Source organism: Erinaceus europaeus, chromosome 10 (genome assembly GCF_950295315.1).
Source record: "Erinaceus europaeus chromosome 10, mEriEur2.1, whole genome shotgun sequence".
NCBI lineage: Eukaryota > Metazoa > Chordata > Mammalia > Eulipotyphla > Erinaceidae > Erinaceus > Erinaceus europaeus.
The window spans coordinates 49,629,903-49,651,239 of record NC_080171.1 but is presented as its reverse complement, the minus strand read 5'-3'; the positions used below and the strand labels follow the sequence as shown (position 1 = coordinate 49,651,239).

The 21,337-nt window shown below is 38.2% G+C and overlaps 1 protein-coding gene across 8 annotated transcripts in view; it reads left to right on the top strand.

The window, feature by feature from the left end:
- Window positions 1-21,337, top strand: part of FREM1 (FRAS1 related extracellular matrix 1) — a 185,171-nt gene that overhangs the window by 31,259 nt on the left and 132,575 nt on the right. For all 8 annotated transcript variants that reach the window (XR_009552018.1, XM_060199587.1, XM_060199588.1 and 5 more), the window contains 7 exons: window positions 1,047-1,348; window positions 2,664-2,860; window positions 6,388-6,711; window positions 11,851-11,959; window positions 13,589-13,720; window positions 16,943-17,287; window positions 18,211-18,353. Coding sequence is in view for 7 of the 8 variants with exons in the window: in XM_060199587.1 (XP_060055570.1) it covers window positions 1,047-1,348; window positions 2,664-2,860; window positions 6,388-6,711; window positions 11,851-11,959; window positions 13,589-13,720; window positions 16,943-17,287; window positions 18,211-18,353 (1,552 nt within the window). In the remaining variant the exon portion in view is untranslated. The remainder of the gene's footprint in view (window positions 1-1,046; window positions 1,349-2,663; window positions 2,861-6,387; window positions 6,712-11,850; window positions 11,960-13,588; window positions 13,721-16,942; window positions 17,288-18,210; window positions 18,354-21,337) is intronic.

Below are 21,337 nucleotides of genomic sequence, written 5' to 3'. Positions count from 1 at the left end.
GAGTTTCTAAAGTGAAGAGAGCGCACATGTATGAACGATGGACAAAAATGACATTTAAAATAGAAAATTTAGGGGCCAGGCAGTGGTGCACTGAGTTAAGCTCATAAAGTACAAAGCACATGAACCAGTGCAGGGATCGTGGTTTGAGTCCCTGGCTCCCCACCTGCAGCAGGGTCGTTTCACAAGCAGTGAAAAAGGGTTGTAGGTGTCTTTTTCTCTCCCTCTCTATCTCCCTTCCTCTCTCAATTTCTCTCTGTTCTATCCAACAACAATAATAGCATCAACAACAATAATAACAGCAATAACAGTTGTTGGCCACCAGGAGCAGTGGATTCATCGTGCAGGCACCAAACCCAAGCAATAACCCTGGAGGCAAAATAGATAAAATAAAATAAAATAAAATAAAATAAAATAAAATAAAATAAAATAAAATAGAAAATTCAAAGTCTGCAAGCAGAAAACCAGGCACCAAGTTTTTTCTCCTCTTACATCCTATCTCCTTTGATAAACTACTTGTATCTTCATGCCTCAGTTTCCTTATATGTAAAAGCGGATCAACAATGCCTATCAAAAGTTCCTGTAAGGATTGAAGAAATTAGCATGTGCCTGGGCCACAGGATCTTCATTATTGATGCACTTCCATCACTCACACATTTTATCCTTTCAAGAAATCTGTATTAGTTTATGAGTTAAAAGGTCTTAATGCTTCAGTAATTTCTTACTCCTCCGTTCCTGAATTAAAACATATCCATAAGTTCTATATGGCTGATATTTTTAAATTAGTTATGTGTTAGAAGTGAAACTTTGTGCTAAAAGCAGTTGTAGACAATGTATTTGAGAGAAGATGTTAGAAAAAAACTCACTGGAGAAGAAAAAGGAGATGACACTGAATTGAGAAGAAGGGGAAAGAATAGAGAAGTTAGGAGTAAAGTACAAAACAAAACACAAAGTCTATCTGGTACATTAGTGCCTCTGCACTTCAAACCAACTACATACTCTGGTATCAGAAATAACCAAGAACCAATAATTTTTTCTTTTCTCTACAGATTTACTGAGACAGACACTTTTACAGAAACCTTTCTCTTGCGGGTCTATCTCCTGGAACCAGACTGTAACATCATTCATATGAGTAACAATGTACTAGAGGTGTCAGAATTCTATGGCATATCTCGAACCATTGATAAGAACTTGCTCCGGTTTGATTATGAAAGGACAGCTAGCCTGGAATGTACAGTCAGGCTGGACCCTGTGGAAACCAGGCTGCCAGCCCATGGCCAGATGGTTCTGGTGGAGCCTCGGCCAGAAGAACCTCGTGGAGATCAGCCACACAGTTTTTTCCCTGCATCTCGTAAGTTATGTTGTAATACTACAACTAATACAAATATCTGTAAATAGTCATCTTTTAGCATGACAGAACGTTTTACTTAGTATTGTCACTTGTACTTGGGTGAAACTTTCAAGTTAGTAGTTAAGAGTATGAACTTTGTGATCAGAAAGATCTGGTCTGGAAAAATTCCTCTGCCGTTTATTTCCTGTATAATTTTGGGCAAGTGGCTTAACCTGTCTAAACCCCTGTAAAATGAAAAAGAATAGGAGCTGTTCCACAGAGTTTGTTAAGGATAGAGTAAATGAGATCATAGATATCAAGTTTTTAAAAAAATCTGGCTCACTGTAAATTCTTAGCTTTGTTAGTAATAGTAACACTAACTGTGATTATAAAAGTATTTGATGTACTTAGTATTAATAGACTTTGAGCAGAATTGTGATAGAGTTCCTAGGCAGCAATCATGGTTTAAGTCTGTAAGAGTTTATAGATATTTTCTTGTCACTTATTTGATCCATATATTTTGGATACCTTTTATATCTATAATAGTGTTCTAGGCATGGTGGGAAAATCAAGAAATATAAATGATTATCATAGTCATGATAATACTTTGAAATATGAGAAGAGACTTACAGGTAAAATATGATTGCACATAAATCATATAGTCTTCACAATTATCTAGTTGGGAAGTAGAATATCCATTTTGTACATCAAGGAAATGTACAAAAGACCACCTGAAAAATAAGTGTCCTATGTGTATCATATATCTAGCAAGAGTGAAAAATAGATTTGGGTAAAGATAGGAATAATACAGGAGAGATGTTATAACTTTCAGTGAAGGAGACTAGGGTGACTCTGGATGTCAAATAACGCATAAGGGAAATCTTAGTAAAAAGACTAAACCGATCTGGAATAGGCATGCAGGGTTTGCATGTGTCTCAAATAATAATGAGTGCAAGAGCATTTCACTGAGTAGAACAATTAGCAGATTGTTATGGTCCCATACCATAGAAGTATTTTGCTGTAAAGGTACTCACTATAGAAGGTTTTGGGAACCATTGGTCTATTTGCAGAGATGTTCAAGTTCCACCTCCATACATATTTTTTAACTTCTTAGTATTTTCTTCAATGGGCAAGGATGAAACAACTAGTAAACTTTTTTTTTTTCTGTAAAGGAAATTGCAGACTTACAGAGTAACAATAACCACTCAATGAATGACTAGGGGACAAGGGGATAAGTGTTCCCAGGAGTGAAAAGTATCTATGAGAAAGAGAATTGGCTTTTAATTTTACAAATCTATGTCTAAGTGATTATTTAATTCAGTGGTTTACATTCTAGAGTTGGGGACAGAATTAAAATGTCCAGGTGGAAGCTGTGCGCTGGGACTGAAGAAAATAGGAGGCCTTAAGGTTAACTGTGAAGAGTTCCTGCTGATGGGACTTCGATATCAACATAAGAACCCCCCATCTCCCAACATTGACTATATCGCCATCCAGGTGGACCTCACAGATAGCAGAAGTAAAATCATATACAAGGTAGAGTTTGGGGTTATGCTTCTATGTCTCCAACTAACTTACAGCAAAAGAGCCAACTCCATGGGGATCCTCATACTGGCTCACCTGCCAGGGAGGGTTCCTGAGCAGTTGTGGTTGGACAGGCTCAGTGACTTATTAGAACTGTAGGCATATTGTTATGCCAAATGCTTAAAACAGTTTTGTACAAATCAATATGTAATTTCCCTTCTCTCACTTTTTTCAATAGTAAGGGAACATAAAAATGGTATTACTGAGAGACCCTAGCACCCTATATACACAAAAAGTTCTTCAAACAATATTGTTAATATATAAAGTAAAAATATATGTGCTTCCTTGGCTCTTTGCTATATCTTCTCTATATACACAAAAAGTTCTTCAAACAATATTGTTAATATATAAAGTAAAAATATATGTGCTTCCTTGGCTCTTTGCTATATCTTCTGAGCATTGATGCTGCTTATTTTTCTATCCTGGCATTTGTCCACTTTACATGCTTCGCTGATAGAATCTGAAATTTATTTTTGGTACAAGATTATTATACTTTATTATTTCTTACATCATCTTTATCTCAAGTAAGAGCTTTTGACACATATTGACTTTTATAATAAGCTAAACATAACATACTTGTTTGGGCTTAACTCTAAGCTTACTTGATATTACTGTTCAGTACTTGTCCTTATATGTCATGGTTTCCTCATTTTTAAAAAAATTATACCTTTTATTTATTTATTTATTTATTCCCTTTTGTTGCCCTTGTTGTTTTATTGTTGTAGTTATTGATGTCGTAGTTGTTGGATAGGACAGAAAGAAATGGAGAGAGGAGGGGAAGAAAGAGAAGGGGAGAGAAAGATAGACACCTGCAAACCTGCTTCACTGCTTGTGAAGCAAGTTCCCTGCAGGTGGGGAGCCGGGGGCTTGAACTGGGATCCTTACACTGGTCCTTATGCTTTGGGTTTTCTCATTCTTTCTCTCCATCAAATAATTCATTTTCTAACATAGTTTAAAACTCCAGATATGTTAGCATATCACTCATCTTCATTAATTGGGAAAATTGATTGGGAAAATCAATTTTCCCAGATTGGGAAAGAGGATGGGTTATCTTAATCTTTCTTCTTTTCAGAGTTTGGTTGGTTAATTTCTGAACTTCTGGACTGAAGGGTTGGGGAGGGGCTTGGGAAAAGTGTTGGAATATGATGTCTTATTTGATCACTGATAGAACATAACTTTATGCACTCTGAATCTGGCAGATGTTTCAAGCTGTTTCTATGTCTCCAGAGCAATTTCATGTCTCCTTAGGAGGCCTCCTATGACGGCTTCTCACTGAAGGAGCTCTTCTCTCAGGAGATTGAATTTTTTGCTTGAGTGGCCCCTTGTCATTTTCTCATAGTTCCTTGGGTATGACTTCCACCTCTTCTTTCTTGCTACTGGAAATCTGTGGATTCTCAGGGATGCCTTTAAAGGTCATGGTCCAGGTTGACCCCTGCACCATCCTTTTGTCCCACTTCACCCTAATCTGGGAACATATATTCCTGTCATGAATAAATACCATAGGTCCATTTCATCGTTTTAATGTTTCTGGTCACTTAGTCTCCTTGAATGTGAATCCATCATCAGTCCTCTGTGTATCTGCCTTCTATACTTGTCTCCAAGAAGCCAGAAGATAGCTCACCAGATCACATAAACAACTATACTGTACATAAGGGTTGGGGTTTTAGGCCTTTAGCCACCATGTGCTAGTATTACACAAAGGAGGAGCTTTCACAAACAATGAGTGGAGTGGTGATGTCCTTTCTCTGTGTGTGTCTCTCTTTTTTTGTCTTTCTTCTTCTATCTAGGAAAAAAAAGAGAAAAAGAGAGAAAGGGAGGAAAGAAGGAAGGAAGGGAGAAATAAAGAGAAAGAGTCTGCTGGGATCACTGGAATTATGCAGGGTTGAACCACAGCAGGAAGGAAAATAAAATCAAACTGGTCTCTAGAAAACTTCTTTCATGGCACCTGAGATATGGGATGTAGCATTACTACTCTTCCTGCTTTCTGGGGGGTGTATGTGGTGTTAGAAGTTGGAGGAATCACTCAGCACAACATTCCTGTTACCAGATAGACCCCTTTTAACTCTCTCAATACTTTTATATTCTTTTTCTGTTGTTGCCTTCCAGGGTTATTGCTGGGGCTGGAATCCACTGCTCCCAGAGGCCATTTTTTGCCATTTTCGTTGCCCTTGTTGTTATTATTGTTATTGTTGTTATTGTTGTTGTTGTTGGATAGGACAGAGAGAAATGGAGAGAGGAGGGGAAGACAGAGAGGGGAAGAGAAAGAGGGACACATGCATACCTGCTTCACTACTTGTGAAGCGACCCCCTTCAAGGTGGGGAGCTGGGGCTCAAACCGGGATCCTTTCACGGGTGCCTTACGCATCACACCATGTGCGCTTAACCCTCTGTGCTACCACCTGACCCCCAATATTTTTATATTCTTAAAGTGGTTGAGGAGGTTCTAAAGTATGAAACTTGTCCCAAGCAATTTAATTGTAAATTATGCCTATAGCATCTGTCTTATATTCACTTTGAAATTATTTGTTTATAATTGGAACTTGAGTTGAGACTGGGCCAAGAACAGTCACATTTTTGACACTCTGCTTTATACAGATTATAATTTCATTGTTCAGTAGCCAGTGTTCAGTAGTATTGGATCAATATCAATCTGACAATTAAGCATGATTCTCTCAACATTAGAATGCATCAAAACAGCATCCAATCAATATCTCCTGCTTTATGGATTCTTTCTGCGTATACCACTTGCTAAGACCATAGATCCTATGATATAAGTTCATGGTATCTCTAAAGACCCCCACCCCCATCATAAAGGCCTCTTGTTCATAGCTCTCTCATTTGATGTAGATACACTTCTAGCTTAAACAGTCACTGGCAAGCCCCATAACCTATTTCTTACTTGGAGGTTCAGAGTCTTAACCAACTAGACAACTGAACAAGTCTCTATCACTTACATGAATTTCCAGTCATAAAGACCTTTATTATGCCCTGCCACATGTAAGGCCACATGACAGAAAGTGGGTAGGAGATTGGTGATGTTTGTGAGACACTGCTAAAGAACTCACTTAATCTTCACTTAATAGTTGGGTTCTAATATTACCATTTCACAGGTGAGGAAACAAGCTTTAAGATTTAAATAGCTTGTCTAAAGATACATAAATCATAAGTGTTGGCTACAGAACTCTCAACACAGTTTCTGATGCCGAGCTTGCTTCCTTTCTTCAACCTTAGCTGCAGATGTGAATTATTTCTTTTTAGAATACCATTTTTGTGGTTTTCTCCTTAGAACAAATAAAATTCAAACCTCAGATGGTGGAGTTTGGGCATCAATGTGATAATTCTAATGTGTATCCAAGTTTCAGAACACCGCAGATGCACCCTTTAAGTGGATTTCTGAGAAACATCATGCTATTAATTTTTTATGCTGTTGCCTCATTCATATTATTTTCCCTCTTTATATTTTCTTTCTCCCCCAAAAGTCAGAGACTGCATGGCTGCCTATCTATATCAGAGCTGGTTTTCCTAATCAGATTCCAAGGACTGCATTCATGGCCATGTTTGTTTTGGAAGTAGATCAGTTCATCCTGACCTCTTTGACTACATCAGTTTTGGATTGTGAAGAAGATGAGACCCCCAAACCCTTGCTGGTGTTCAATATTACCAAAGCTCCACTCCAGGGCTATCTGACTCATCTGTTGGATCACACCAGACCAATCTCCTCATTTACCTGGAAAGATCTAAGTGACATGCAGATTGCCTATCAACCACCCAATAGTAGCCATTCTGAGAGAAGACATTATCAGGTAAGAAGGGGAGCTGAACAGTAGTGCATCTGGTAGAGCCCACTGTTAGCATGTGAGAGGACCCAGGTTCATGTACCTGGTGCTCACTTGATGGGGGAAGCTTCATGAGTGATGATACAGTGCTGCAGATGTTTCTTTCTACCTCTTCATCTTCCGGAAGCCGTGTATTCTTCATTTAGTCACCAAGTTCCAACAGTATCTTTGGTGACAATAAAAACAAACATAGCGGGGCCAGGTGGTGGCACATCTGGTTGAGTGCACATATTACAATGCGCAAGGACCCGGGTTCAAGCCCCTGGTCCCCACCTGCAGGGGGAAAGCTTCATGAGTAGTGAAGCAGGGCTGCTGGTGTCTCTACGTCTCTCTCCCTCTCTATCACCCCCTTCCCTCTTGATTTTCTTGATTTTCTATCCAATAAATAAACATAATAAAAAAAATTAGAAAAAAAAACAAACATAGCTAGGAAGAGACAATGATTCTAGCCTATCTGATATATAAGAGTCTTTTAAGAAGCTGTGGTCCTTAACCTTACAAAGTAGCTTGTACATTCTACCAAGTTAGTAACTGTATATCAGGACTCAAACTCAAGCACTCAGAGGAACCAGGTAGGTGATGTCATTGACAGACACACCTGCAGGGTGAAGGCAGTGAACAAGATAGTGAGCCCTTGGGAAGCAACTGTGACTTTGCTCCAGCTGATGGAAGTCATGTAACAATACAGAGATACCTAGTGTTTCTATAGTTGTAGAAATCTACATACATGAAACTTTTTTGTCAAAGTATTTCAATTTTTAAACATAGGAAATATATTTACAAATTTAAGAGCTATCAAAATAGCTGACCTGAGAGGGTGCCTGCTTTGCCATGAAGACAACCCAGGTTTAAACCAGACTTCCACTACCCGGGGAGGCTCCAGTGCTGTTTTCTCCATCTCTCTCTCTCTCTCTCTCTCTCTCTCTCTCTCCTCAGCCCCACCCACTGCCCCCATTGTATATGAAAAGGTCAGCTTGAAGCAGTGGCAACAACAAAAATTTCTTAAACCATGTTTAGACAGCTACAAAATATTTCTTTTAAAATATGTTATTTATATTGTCTTTTTAAATTTTCTTTATTTATTGGAAAGAGACCATCAGAAACTGAGAGGGAAGAGAGGGATAGAGAGGGTGGAAGACAGAGAGACACCTGCAGCACTCATTCACCACTTGTGAAACGTTCCCTTGCAGGTGGGGATGGGGGCTCAAACCTGGGTCCTTACGCACTGTAACATGTGCTCTCAACCAGGCATGCCACCAGCCGGCCCCCTGTCTTTATTTATTGCATAGAGACAGCCAGAAATCAAGAGGGAATGGGGAGGTAGAGAGGGAAAGAGACAGAGAGACACATGCAGATTTGCTTTACCACTTGTGAAGCTTTCCTGCTGCAGGTGGGGACCAGGGTCTTGAACCTAAGTCCTTGCATATTACAATGTGCACTCAACCATGTACACCACCATCTGGCCCCCTGTGAAATATTTATTTTTTTATTTAACTGATTTAAAAATGATTGACAAGACAATAGGATAAGAAGGGTACAATTCATCATAGTTCCTGCCACCAGAATTCCACTTCCTACCTCCTTCATTGGAAGCTTTCCTATTCTTTATCCCTCTGGGAATATGAACCAGATGTCTTTATGGGGTGCAGAAGGTGGAAGGTCTGGCTTCTGTAATTGCTTCTCTGCTAGACATGCATACTGGCAGGTTGATTCATACTCCTAGCCTGTTTCTGTCTTTTCCTAGTGGGGCAGGGTTCTGCAGAGGTGGGGTTCCAGGATGCATTGGTGAGGTCATCTACCCAGGGAAATCAGGTTGGCGTTATGGTAGCATCTGCAACTTAGTGGCTGAAAAGCATTAAGATATAAAGCAGAACAAATTGTTTAGTAATCAGGAACCTAAAGGTAATAATATAGCAGATGAGATTTGGGGATTCCATTTTGGAAAAAGCGTGGAAGTCTATTTTAGATATATTCCAAGGGTCTCATGGCTTTACTAATTTTTTTTACTGAGCCCAACAGCTAGCATGCAGATGGGCTAAAGGTATTGTCTGGGAAGATAGAAATATTGCTAAGTAGTGGTCCGGGAGGTGGCACAGTGATAAGGCTTTTGACTCTCAAGCATGAGTTCCTGAGTTCAGTTCCCAGTAGCACATGTACCAGAGTGATGTCTTGTTCTTTCTCTCTCCTCCTGTCTTTTTCATAAGTAAAATAAAAATCTTTAAATATATATATATATATATATATATATATATATATATATATTTCTAAGGACTGCAGTTGACCCTGGACCTGCCAGTTTGAGAACTTTGGTGCCCTTTTCAACTTTCCTGCCTAATAGACCTCACTCAAACTAGAGAAATGAGGTGGTTTTTTTAAAATAATAAATCACCTTATTATTATTATTTATGTGTGTGAATTTTAATGAAGGTCCATAATTCTCTTTAATTACTTTTTGAAGGTAGTGATCTCAAACATGTGTGAGTTCACTGCTCCGAGGCTAAACAGTTTTCATTCAGATAAAGCCTGGTAGACAGACACAGTAGCAGCAATTCTGCCAGTGTCATGGTGCTCACACAAACAGTGCCAGTGTTCAGAACTGGCCTGCATACATGACAAGGCACATGTTCTATTTAGTGAGCTGTGTCTCCAGACTTAGGGCCCTTAATATTAATTAACAACACTGATTCCGGCCCTCATTTGATAACTAATTTCACCATCACATACTGTTCATCAATAAAATCTTCTTTCTTTCTAACCTAAATTCCTTCTGCTACATTTCAGTCCTTCTGCTTTTGTTTTATATACTATGGGAGTGGAGCACACCTGGTTATAGATTTGTGTATAATAATCCTTTGCATGTTTTTTAAAGACTTACCAGCAACTTGACTCTAACTGGATGGAATTTCTCTCCTTCTCTCTCTCTCTCTTTCTTTCTTTCTTTCTTTCTTTTTTTTTTTTTTTTTTTGCCTCCAGGATTATTACTGTTGCTATTGCTGTTGTTGTTGGATAGGACAGAGCGAAATTGAGAGAGGAGAGAAAGACTGAAGGGAGAGAAAGATAGACAACTGCAGACCTTCTTCATGGCTTACAAAGTGACCCCCCCTACAGATGGGGAGGCGGGGGCTTGAACGGGGGATCCTTACACCAGTCCTTGACCTTAGTGCCATGTGCATTCAACCCGCTGTGCTACCGCCTGGCCCCCACTGGATGGAAAATTTAAATGAACAGTTTTAATATAGACATAAGTTCAGGTTTATTAAATGTCCTTGGGGTGACCAAATTGTTCTCCATTAAATTTAAGCAGTGTGTGGAATTTGTTTTCTTTTTTCATTTCTTTGCCTCACTTCCTTCACTCCTTCTGTATTATAATGTAATTTCTCGTTGACATCTAGTTATACCCTGGTCCCACAAATAGGTGCTGGTTGTGACTTATGTGTATTTTTTTCTTGTCATTTTATCAGAGGCTTAATGGTTTACAGTACATTTATTGGCTTATGGGTACAATCTCTCATCTCCCCATGATAGGTGTCTACAAAACACTCTCACTCCCAGCCCAAGACCTTTTTCACTATCATGCAACAACAACCCAATGCCCCCCCCTTCTTACTCCTTCTTCCTGATTCACCTGTGTAATTTTTGGCATTATATAAAGTAATCTCAAAGTCGAGCCTGTCCAAATGTGTGAACATTTTGTTAGATGGTAACTTTCAATTTTCTTAATAGAATCACATGGTTTTTATATGAGGTATCCTGATAGCCCTGGACCTCTAAGGAACATTGTTCATTTGAAGATCTGGTTGGGACACACAATGCCTGGTGACCCTGAACCTCCATAACAGTAGAGCCCAAACAGTCCATTCTTTCAGGCATCAAGATCCAAACTCCTTAGAGTAGGTACTATACTTTTCTGAGGAAAAACTTTTGTGTTGTCACTGAATCATGATTTCCTATATTTCAGCCAACTATTTACATCGCACCTCCAGAAAGACATCCCTCCACCCAGGTGTAGTTTCAGTTTCTGCCTGTTAATTTGGCAGGCTAGATGTTTATTTTGTTGGGTAGTAGTTACTGATATATTTCTCTAGAATTATTTCTCTTCTTGTCTCAAGCAGAGAAACCACAGTAGGCTACGTGTCTCACGTTTCTGCATTATACAGGCCCTTCTGTCAACACCTGGTGCAACACGTGCAATAGCACAAAGTCAGGTTCAAAAATAAATGTCATATATAGTCACTTTCATTAGCTATGGATTTATGGAAACAAATAGAATAGGAAGGTGTTGATTAAGCATATGTTTAATGGGATAGATATCCTTAGATCAGTGTCTCTTAATAAGGTACCATTGGCATTTTGGACTAGTTAACTCTTTATTGTGAGGAGCTATCCAGTTCCTGGTAGTAGCATCCATCCTAGGCCTGTAGATGTTAGTAACATATCCTGCCAATTCACACCCCCCCACTTAGACTCTCCTTTGTGTGACTAAACATGTTCCCATTTTGTCCCTTTACAAAATCAACCCCAGTGGAGAGCCACTGCTCTAGAATCCAAATGTTTGAGAGAAACCTATGTGGTGTAATGTTGTTTTGGCCTAGTCTCCTGAGCAAATTCAGGGACTTTTTCCAGAATATTTACTTGCTTTGTGTTAAATTCTTCTAAGGAGAGGGCGAGATAGATGATAGATAGATGATAGATAAATAGATAGATAGATAGATAGATAGATAGATAGATAGATAGATAGAGACACTAAACATGGATAAACTATGGAAGTAGATATAGAACCTTAAAAGGTAGACTGGCTTACCAAAAAATGGAACTAGGGAGCAGCAGAAACACAAATGTGTGTGGTCCAGGAGGTGGTGCACTGGATAGGGCATTGGACTCTCAAGTGTGAGGTCCCAAGTTCAATCCCCAGCAGGACATGTACCAGAGTGATGTCTGGTTCTTTCTCTCTCCCCTATCATTTCTCATGAATAAATAAATAAAATATTAAAATAAAGAAACACAAATGTGTTTTGACTTCACCTGTGTTGTATACTTCTGAAGGACTGCTATTTTTTTTTACTAAACATGCCCATGTCTGCCTCACATGCAACTGTTTTCTTTCAGGTGGAACTGGAAGTGTATGACTTCTTTTTTGAAAGGAGTGCGCCTATCACAGTCCACATCTCCATTAGAACAGCAGACACAAATGCCCCTCGAGTGTCCTGGAACACAGGTGAAGTCTAATACAGGATAATCATGCAACATTGCCCTGAAGACAGTACAGGAAGGTCTATGGGTTGGGAAGGAAAAGTAGTTTTCTTTCCATTTTACACACAAGGCAAGTGAAACCAAGATAGTTTGAGGGCATCGTGTAGTTGGTTTGGTTTTGTATTTCCTATTAGTAGGAATTTAATTCCAGGGTTCCTGGTACCTCAAGCCTAGTTCTCTCCAATGAATGAGGTAAAAAAGTGACTGTGATTGTGAACTGTATTTGTATTGAAATAAAAAAGACTCTAAATTGTTAAACAGGGTTTGAAGGAAGGTGTAGACTATAATCTGGTGTCCGTTTGTTCCCCACTTGGGTTTTGTGCCAGTATGATTCCATGGTTCCTAGTGGGTTCTTTTTTCTAAGTTTCAGACAGAAACAGAAAGGGAGAGGGAGAAGCACTATAGCACTGCTCCACTGTTGATCTGTTCCTGAAGCTCAAGGTATTCCTATGTGGTACTAAGGGCATGAGCCCTGGTCCTCACTCTAGGTAGTATGTGTGCTCTGCCAAATGAGCTATCATCCAACCCTCTTTTGTCCTATTTTTAAATTGGGTTGCATAAAAACATATATATGTGTATGTATATATAATTTTTTGAATGAAGGCTTTACACTGCCTTTCATATTTCATTGCCTTCTTTTTTCTTGCAAAGCTGAGTGTTCAAGCATGTGCAATTTTACCACTCTAGGCCACTTTTCATTCAGAGAGAGAGAGAGAAAGAGAAAGGGAAAGGGAGAGACACTACTAGATATGCCTTTAGTGCCATAGCACCTCCCACCTGATGCCTGGGAGTAGTAATTGAGTGCACAGGCTTTAAATTTTAGCATTTTGTTTCTTTGAAAAGTTCTCCTATTCCAAGTTCTCTGTAATCTATTGGCTCTTAGTTCTGCTAAGTAATAGAATGGTTAATGGTTCCTTGTCCCTAACTGAAGTGTTCAGAATTTTCTTATACAACTATTATATTAATGCTCTTCATGTACTAAATAATACTCTCTCTATATAGATTTCCTCCATCATAATGGGTCCAAAAGAGGATTTTTACTTTAATTCCTTCGATTGCAAATGTTCCTTCCTTATTAAAGACTGAACTATCTATGTCCTTCCTTGCAAACTGTGAAATACTTCATGCCTAACACCATTAAACATTTTCCTAGCACATTTTCTCTGTAAGCACTATTTAACCACCTTATATTTTCTGTCTGATGGACAGTTTATGATCTTCCTTTTTATATTGACTCTTTTCTCCCTTAAAATACTTCGATGTAATCTTTGTAAACTTCTTTTGAGTTTTCTTTTTCTTTTCTTTCTTTCTTTTTTTCTTTCTTTCTAGACTAGAGAGCAGTTCTTTCCTTTAGCATTTATTCTGTGGCACTGTTATACTTCTAAAGTGTAGAACATATGGAATTAGTTGGCCAGCTCAAGTTAATAATGCTTAAATCAAATGGGTTGGTAGACCAATAACTAAATCCTAGTTTCTTGAAAAAGTTTTGAAGAATGTTATCATATGCTAATTTTTGAGTGAAAAATTAATTTTATCTTAAACAATTTAGCGTTCCATGGAATGCTTCAAAATATTTCTCTGTCTTCTTTTATAGGTCTGAATCTCCTGGAGGGACAGTCTCGGGCTATCACTTGGGAACACCTGCAGATTGTTGACAATGATAACATTCATGCTGTTCAGCTAGTCACCGTGGATGGATTGCAACATGGACAACTTACACTAAGAGGTGAATGACCAGCCTTTATGCCAACCAAGAAAAGCAGATGAGAACTTTTTTCCTAAAAGTGAATCATATTTAACGCAGTATGCATAGGTTCTCTTGAGTCCCTTTTCAAAATGAATTTGTTATGTCCAGAAAATCTGGCGATACTGATTAATACGTTTGTGTTAAGATGCTTCTATTGGAAGATGGCAATTTATCAGTGGGACCAATGTGCCCATTATTTATGCCTCAGCTTTGTTTTATGAATGCATATTGGAATTATTCTAAATATATTTCATCTCTCTGTTTCAGAGAAATATGTTTTAATAGAGAAACTTATGTTTCTTATCATCAGATTACAGATAGTTCCTGCACCTACCAACAAAGTTCGGTGCCCCTATTCACCAGTGACAACTACCATAGTTCTTGTAGAGTCTTAGAGATAGTTTGCAGTTATAATGTGTCCTTAAAGTTCGGGGGCGCCAGCAGGCCGGGCTAGCTTCACGGCGGTAGACAGAGACAGAGACTCGAAGACACGCCGGGAAGCTGTATTTCTTTATTCACGAACAACGATTCATAAATAACCCAAACTAATCACCACACAGATCTCTCCTGCCTCCTTCTCCTCACGTGGCTGTGCCAAGAACTCTGGAACTCTGTAGGGGTTCCTTGGGGCGGGGACAAGCAGGCCGCAAAACTAGCAGGGGCCAAACCAAATCTCTCAGAGGTAGGGGGAAGGGGGCCAAACCAACACGAAGAATACCAACAATAATGCCTTTTTTTTGTAAGTTCTTGAGAAGTAAAACACATGAATTGCTTTTTTATGAAATGTTTTAATACTTTATTAATACTTATGTTATTATTAATAATTAAAATGAAATACATTTATAAGGTTGATAGTTAAGATAATGTCCCTAATAAGTGATATGAAGATTTTATGAGAATATAATCCAATCTGTGTAATTGACTCAGAGGATTAAATTCAGTTGACCTATTAGTTTGCTTAACTACAAAGCAGAAAGTTATTTGTCATTATTTGTGACTTGGGAATGCTACAATAAAAAAATAAAATAGGGGGCTGCGTGGTGGTGCACCTGGTTGAGCACACATGTTATAATGCACAAGGACCCAGGCTCGATCCCTAAGTCCCCACCTGCAGGGGGAAAGCTTTGTGAGTGGTAAAACAGTGTTGCAGGTATTTCTCTGGCTCTCTCCCTCTATCTCTCCCTTTTCTCTCTCAATTTCTGGTTGTCTCTTTCCAATAAATAAATAAAGATAATTAAAAAAAAATTTAAAGGTAAATTCATTTGCCTAACCATAGGACAGTGGGAGGCTAATTTAAGCTTGTGGGGATCTGGGTGGATATTCAGCTGTATATTAGTTAAGCCCAACAAACTTGTCTCCAAAATTCATTATTTCCTTATATAACAAGCTGCTTAGAGGCCGAAATTCCATATTCATGATTCAAGCAACTCCTTTCTGTTAAATAAGTGGTCAGAAGATGATGCTTATGCTCTAGACTTTGGGTCTAGATTTGAGGAGGAGGAGGAGGAGGAGGAGGAGGAGGAGGAGGAGGAGGAGGAGGAGGAGGAGGAGGAGGAGGAGGAAGAAGAAGAAGAAGAAGAAGAAGAAGAAGAAGAAGAAGAAGAGAAGAAGAAGAAGAATGAGAAAAAGAAGGCACAATGGAAAAAGTTATACCATTTAAGTTTGTTCTGTTGAACAGTTTTCCCAGGAACAATGACTTCTGCGTATAACACCTACCAACTTATATACTACACTCAGTGGAATGTGGGCTAAGTTTACTTTTAAATGGCCGCATTGCTTTCTAAATAAAACTAGGAGGAAACAGAAGACTGAGGAAGAGAAAGAAAATGGCAGTTGGGCAAGCATCTCATTTTACTATGCTAGTATTTAATCAGTATTTCAGTGAATTCTTTATCTTCTGTTACCAAAGGAAAGTAAATTTTATTATGTATAAATTTTAAAAGTTAAGTAAAAAAATCTTAGGTTGTATATTTTAGTAAGCATCTCTGAGACTGCTCTCTATTATTTTTTTGAGAATGTCTATTAGTTTTACTGTTTGCTCTTTTAGTCTTTCCTAAGTCTCATACTTGATCACATTTTTGCTTCTTTATGTAACTGAGTGAATTTCCTGGTTTATTGAGTTCATTAATGTAACCACAAAATATGGGAGAATGAGACACCCGTCATCAAAAACTACACTACTAACTACAGAATGATCAGTGTTGATAGTGTCTACATTTATGAAGCATCCACTTTGTATTAGGGACCATGCAGAGCACTCTATATGCATTCATTTGTACTAATTTCATTTTTAAAAATTTTTTATTATTTTTGTTTACTTATTGGATAGAGAGAACCAAAAATTGAGAGGAAAGGAGGTGATAGAGAGGGAGAGAGACAGAGAGATACTTGCAGCTCTACTTCATCACTGGCAAAGCTTCATCACTGGCAAAGCTTCATCACCAGGTGGACACCAGGTGCTTGAACCCGGGTCCTTGTGCTCTGCAGCATGTGCACTCAATCAAATGCACCACCCAGCCTCTGTATCAAATTTGTATAGTGAGGTTATATCTTTATTGACATCTTGCAATAAGTAATCCAAGATTTAGAGAAGTTGACTTGTTTAAGAAGAAAAACTGGCATTTTGACTAATATCATTTGGTACTAGAACTTTGACTCTTAATCTGTATAGCCTAGTGATTTTAAGCTTTCATATGCCATTTGACTGTCCTGAATGACTTGACCCCCAACTTTATAATTTTTTTATTCAGCAGGTTTGGAATAGTATCTCTTAACTTTTAATTGTAAGCAATTTCCCAGATGGTGTTGATGCTGCTGACTTGAAAGTGTACCTCTAAAAAAGTGCTGCTATATAGAATAACACTCAATTAAAGAATAATTAACACTTATTTTAGGCTTATTGTTTTCATTTCTCTCATCCTCACTAGGAAATATATGTAGTTATTATTATCCCTGTTTTATAGATGAGTCACAAATAAATACTTAGCCCTAGCCCACACTTGAGTATTGTGACAGCTAGTATTCAACAACAAATGTAATGGAGGGAGACCCAGTGCATTCTGAATTGTCTGTAACTTTTTCAGGCAAGGAAATTACACCACTTCTGGAGTGCCCTTTCCTCTAGTGCTACCTTGCTTTCTTTATAACTGCTGCCTTCATACCTCCTTATGTAATCAATGCTATCTCTGCTCTCTCTTTCAGGAGGGAAAGGATTTTTCTTCACTGTGGCTGACCTGCAGGCTGGAGTCATTCGCTATCATCATGATGACAGTGATTCTATAAAAGACTTTGTAGTCTTCAGGATATTTGATGGTTATCACAGTATCCATCATAAATTTCCCATCAACATCTTACCCAAAGATGATAGTCCTCCATTCCTCATAATCAATATGGTAATTGAATTGGATGAGGGACAGACAGTACTGATCCAGAGTTCCATGCTGAGAGCTTCAGACATGGACTCCAGTGATGACTACATCTTCTTTAATATCACAAAAGCCCCTCAGGCTGGTGAGATCATGAAAAAACCACTTCTGGGACAAGTTGGTAAGTTCTGATCAGTTAAGATAATTTTTGTCAGAATTTGTACTACTGTTGTTATAAAGTTTGTGAACTAAGAGCCTACTATTTGTTCCTTGCTATACATGAGTACTCTGAGATTTGGTTTGATCTACCCAAGGTTCTGCACAAGGAACTCCAAAGCTCGGACTTGAGGTCAACTCTTTTTTTTTTTCCTCCAGGGTTATCACTGGGGTGCGATGTCTGCACTATAAATCCACTGCTCCTGTAGGCCATTTTTCTTTTTTTTTTTTTATTGGATGGGGTCAGAGAAATTGAGAGGGGAGGGGAAGATAGAGAGGGAGAAAGACAGAGAGACACCTGCAGACCTATTTCACTACTTGTGAAGTGCCCCCCCCCACAGGTGGGAACCCTGGGGCTCAAACCAGAATCTCTGCATGGGTTCTTGTGTTTCATACGATGTGCACTTAAACCCCAGTATGCCACTGCCCGGCCCCCTTTGAAGCCACTCTTATACTCTGAAAAATTATCACAAGTAATGTGATAGAATAAAGCTGAAGAGAGATATTTGACTTATTCAAGATCATTCTTAATTTCATGAGTAACAGTGCATTCATTTTTTTGGAATATTTTCATATTTTCTGAAAATAAAATAGAAGATTGACAAGTTTGGGGCTCAGAAATGGAGATCAAGTAGTTAGTACCACTTAAGTCTGTCTCTTGAAAGTATTTTTTGATATTATTTTATCTACATGTAAATATAGGTATAAAACTTTTGCTTTTTCTGCTTTATTTATTTATATACTTGGTAAAAGCATTTAATGAAGATTTGTTGAGAGTATGTGTAACACACTGGTCAGAGATGGTGCTTGAAGATAGGTTCAGTATCATGATTATACACAAAAACGTATTAGATTTTTATAAAATATAGTGTTTTTTGTATCCAATAGGCTACGCTGTCCCTGGCTTCCTTCAGAGGGATCTATTTAATGGCATAATTTTTTACCGTCACTTTGGTGGAGAAGTCTTTGATGATTCTTTTGAATTTGTCCTGTGGGACAGCCACGAACCTCCAAATCTCTCTGTGCCACAGGTAAAGGGCCAGCTTTATCACAAAGTCTGTTCAGAGATAATCAATTCTAGGAGATTCTATTAGAAATTAAATGAAAACAGATTTCAAACTTTGAGAAACAATGGATTAAGCAATATTAAAGTATCTTTGCAGCATGACTTTGCTACCATTTACCCTTTCATCTATTTTCATGTATATATTTTCCTCTGATATTTTTAAATACATAACACCTGAAAAAACTTGCTTGATTTACAACACTTAAGAAAACAATGTGTAGTGCTTACTGTATTGGCTCTGCAATACACCAGCAGGGCATCGCTCCTTCCCTTTATACTAATTAATTAACTGACTGTGTCTGTTTCATTTTCTATAAAAAGGTAATCATATAATTTCCTTTTAATTTTTAATATTTAATTATATTTACTCATTTGTTGGATAGAGACCATCAGAAATCAAGAGGAGAGAGGGTTGATAGAGAAGGAGAGTGACAGAGAGATGCCTGCAGCCCTGCTTCACTACTCACAAAGCTTTACCCTGTAGGTGGGGCTTGAACCTGGGTCCTTGTGCATTGTAATGTGTGCTAGACCAGGTGTGCTATCACCAGGCCCCCTATAATACAACTTTTTTATAGAGTGGTTGTGAGCATAAGTAAAGTGACATATATACGTAACTGAGAATTTTCTGGAAGGTGATCAGTATCTAAATAAATAAATCAGTACTGTTTACATTGCTTTAAAAAAAACTCAGTTTTATATCAACTCAGGACTTCCAGTTAAATATGTAAAATGCAGATGCAGGTTTAAGTGAATTACCATAGAAATTATAGAAAGTGGGGAGGGTGGTGATGCACCGGGTTAAGGGTTAAGGGTACACAGTATGAAGAGCAAGGACCCAAGCAAGAATCCCAGTTCGAGCAAGGACCAGCGTAAGGATCTGGGTTCAAGCCCCTGGCTCCCCACCTGCAGGGGAGTCGCTTCACAGGTGGTGAAGCAGGTCTGCAGGTGTCTGTCTTTCTCTCCCCTCTCTGTCTTCCCCTTCTCTCTCCATTTCTCTCTGTCCTATCCAACAATGACGACATCAATAACAACAACAATAGTAACTACAACAACAATAAAAAACAACAAGGGCAACAAAAGGGAAAAAAAAGAATTCCAGTTTGAGCCCCCAGCACCTGTGGGGGCTGGGGTGGGGGTCACTTCTCAAGCAATAATAACTGCAGGTGATTCAGGCCTGCGGGTGTCTATCTTTCTCACCCCCTCTCTATATTCCCTTCCCCTCCCAACTTCTCTCAGTTCTATTTAAAAAAAAAAAAGCCACAGAATTAGTGGATTCCTATTGCAGGCACTGAGCCCAGCAATAACCTTGGAGGCAAAGAAAACAAAATAAAAGAAATTATAGAATGTGACGTAGGCATAGGGTCTATATAACCACCATGAAAGGGTAGACTACTTGCAAGGAGAAGGTGGTTAGCAGTAATACTAGAAAAAGGTAACTGAAAAGAAATGATCCTTTGTTATATATAGTTAGTTTTGTTTTGGAGGATAGCTCATCTCAAACCTGTTCTAGCATGACTATCTAAAGCATGAACCCCTATTGGTAATACAAGATGTTCTCATAATATCATTGGCAGTAGTCAATGAGTTGATCATAATTTTATTAAGATGAAAGTAACAAAGGAGGATGATTAGGAAGAGAGATATTAGACACCAGACACTAGAGGTAAAATCTGACCCCCTGCTGAGCAGGGATTAAAGAGTGAATGAAAAAATATTTTTTATAGTTTTTATTTTATTTTATTTTTGCCTCCAGGTTTATCGCTGGTGTTCGGTGCCTGCACTACGAATCCACTACTTCTGGAGGCCATTCCTTCCCACCCCCCATTTTTTTTTTGCCCTTGCTGTTATTATTGTTATTGTTGTCATTGCTGCTGTTGTTGTTGGATAGGATAGAGAGAAATTGAGAGTGGAGGGGAAGACAGAGGGGAGAGAGCACGATAGATACCTGCAGAACCGCGTCATCGCTTGTGAAACTACCTCCCTGCAGGTGGGGAGCCAGGGGCTTTAACTAGGATCCTTATGCTGGTCCTTGCACTTTGTGCCATGTGCACTTAAAGCCATGGCACTACCACCAAACCCCTGAGAAAATTCTTAATTTATCTATTTATTGAGTAATTTTTTAAAGATAATAATTCCTTTCTTCACATCAGCACACTACACAGTCATGCTAGATTACATTTCTTTCTTACTTGAGATCTTCTAACTATTTGACAATACAGGATGATAACTTTTAATGATACTTATTTCTAAATGTTTTGTATGTCTATTCAAACTGAACTATATCTCACAAGAATTCTATATCATTTGTATAATAGAAAGTTGAGGACATCTGTTTCTTCTTATAATTACCTATATTATAGATCTTATTTTTCATATTTAAAAATATACATGTCAGATTCCTCTTTGTGGAAACCATGGTAACAGAAATTTTATTTTCAGGATTATTTCTGTATCTTGGCAATTAAACTAAATTCTGTAGATCCAGTTTTACTTTTTTTCATTCCTTATGAGAGATAGGCTTCTAATGAAGAAGTCATAATTATGTTTGTCTCTGCTTCTATCTTCTTAATTTATGTTGAGAGAGAATGAGAATTTTAAAATGTGTTTTGGTTTCATATACCACCTATTCTTTGACTCTTAGGTATTTTCTCAGCTTAGATTCTCATTTATCTGTATACCATCTGTACATGTAGACCTCTTAACGTTTAACTCACCATACACATGAGATAAACTATTTTCCTAAAATTAGCACACAACTACTGTCACTAGAATTTCTAGTCATCTCTGTATGATCCCTTTCTAATATCTTCATAACTAATCACCCACCCAATTTTACTAAATTTACCTCATAAATTTTACTAACCTGTCTCAGTTTCCATACTTCACTTGCATTGCTTTCATTCCCACCATTATCTTTTCATGACTAGATTATCCTATAGTCCACCACAT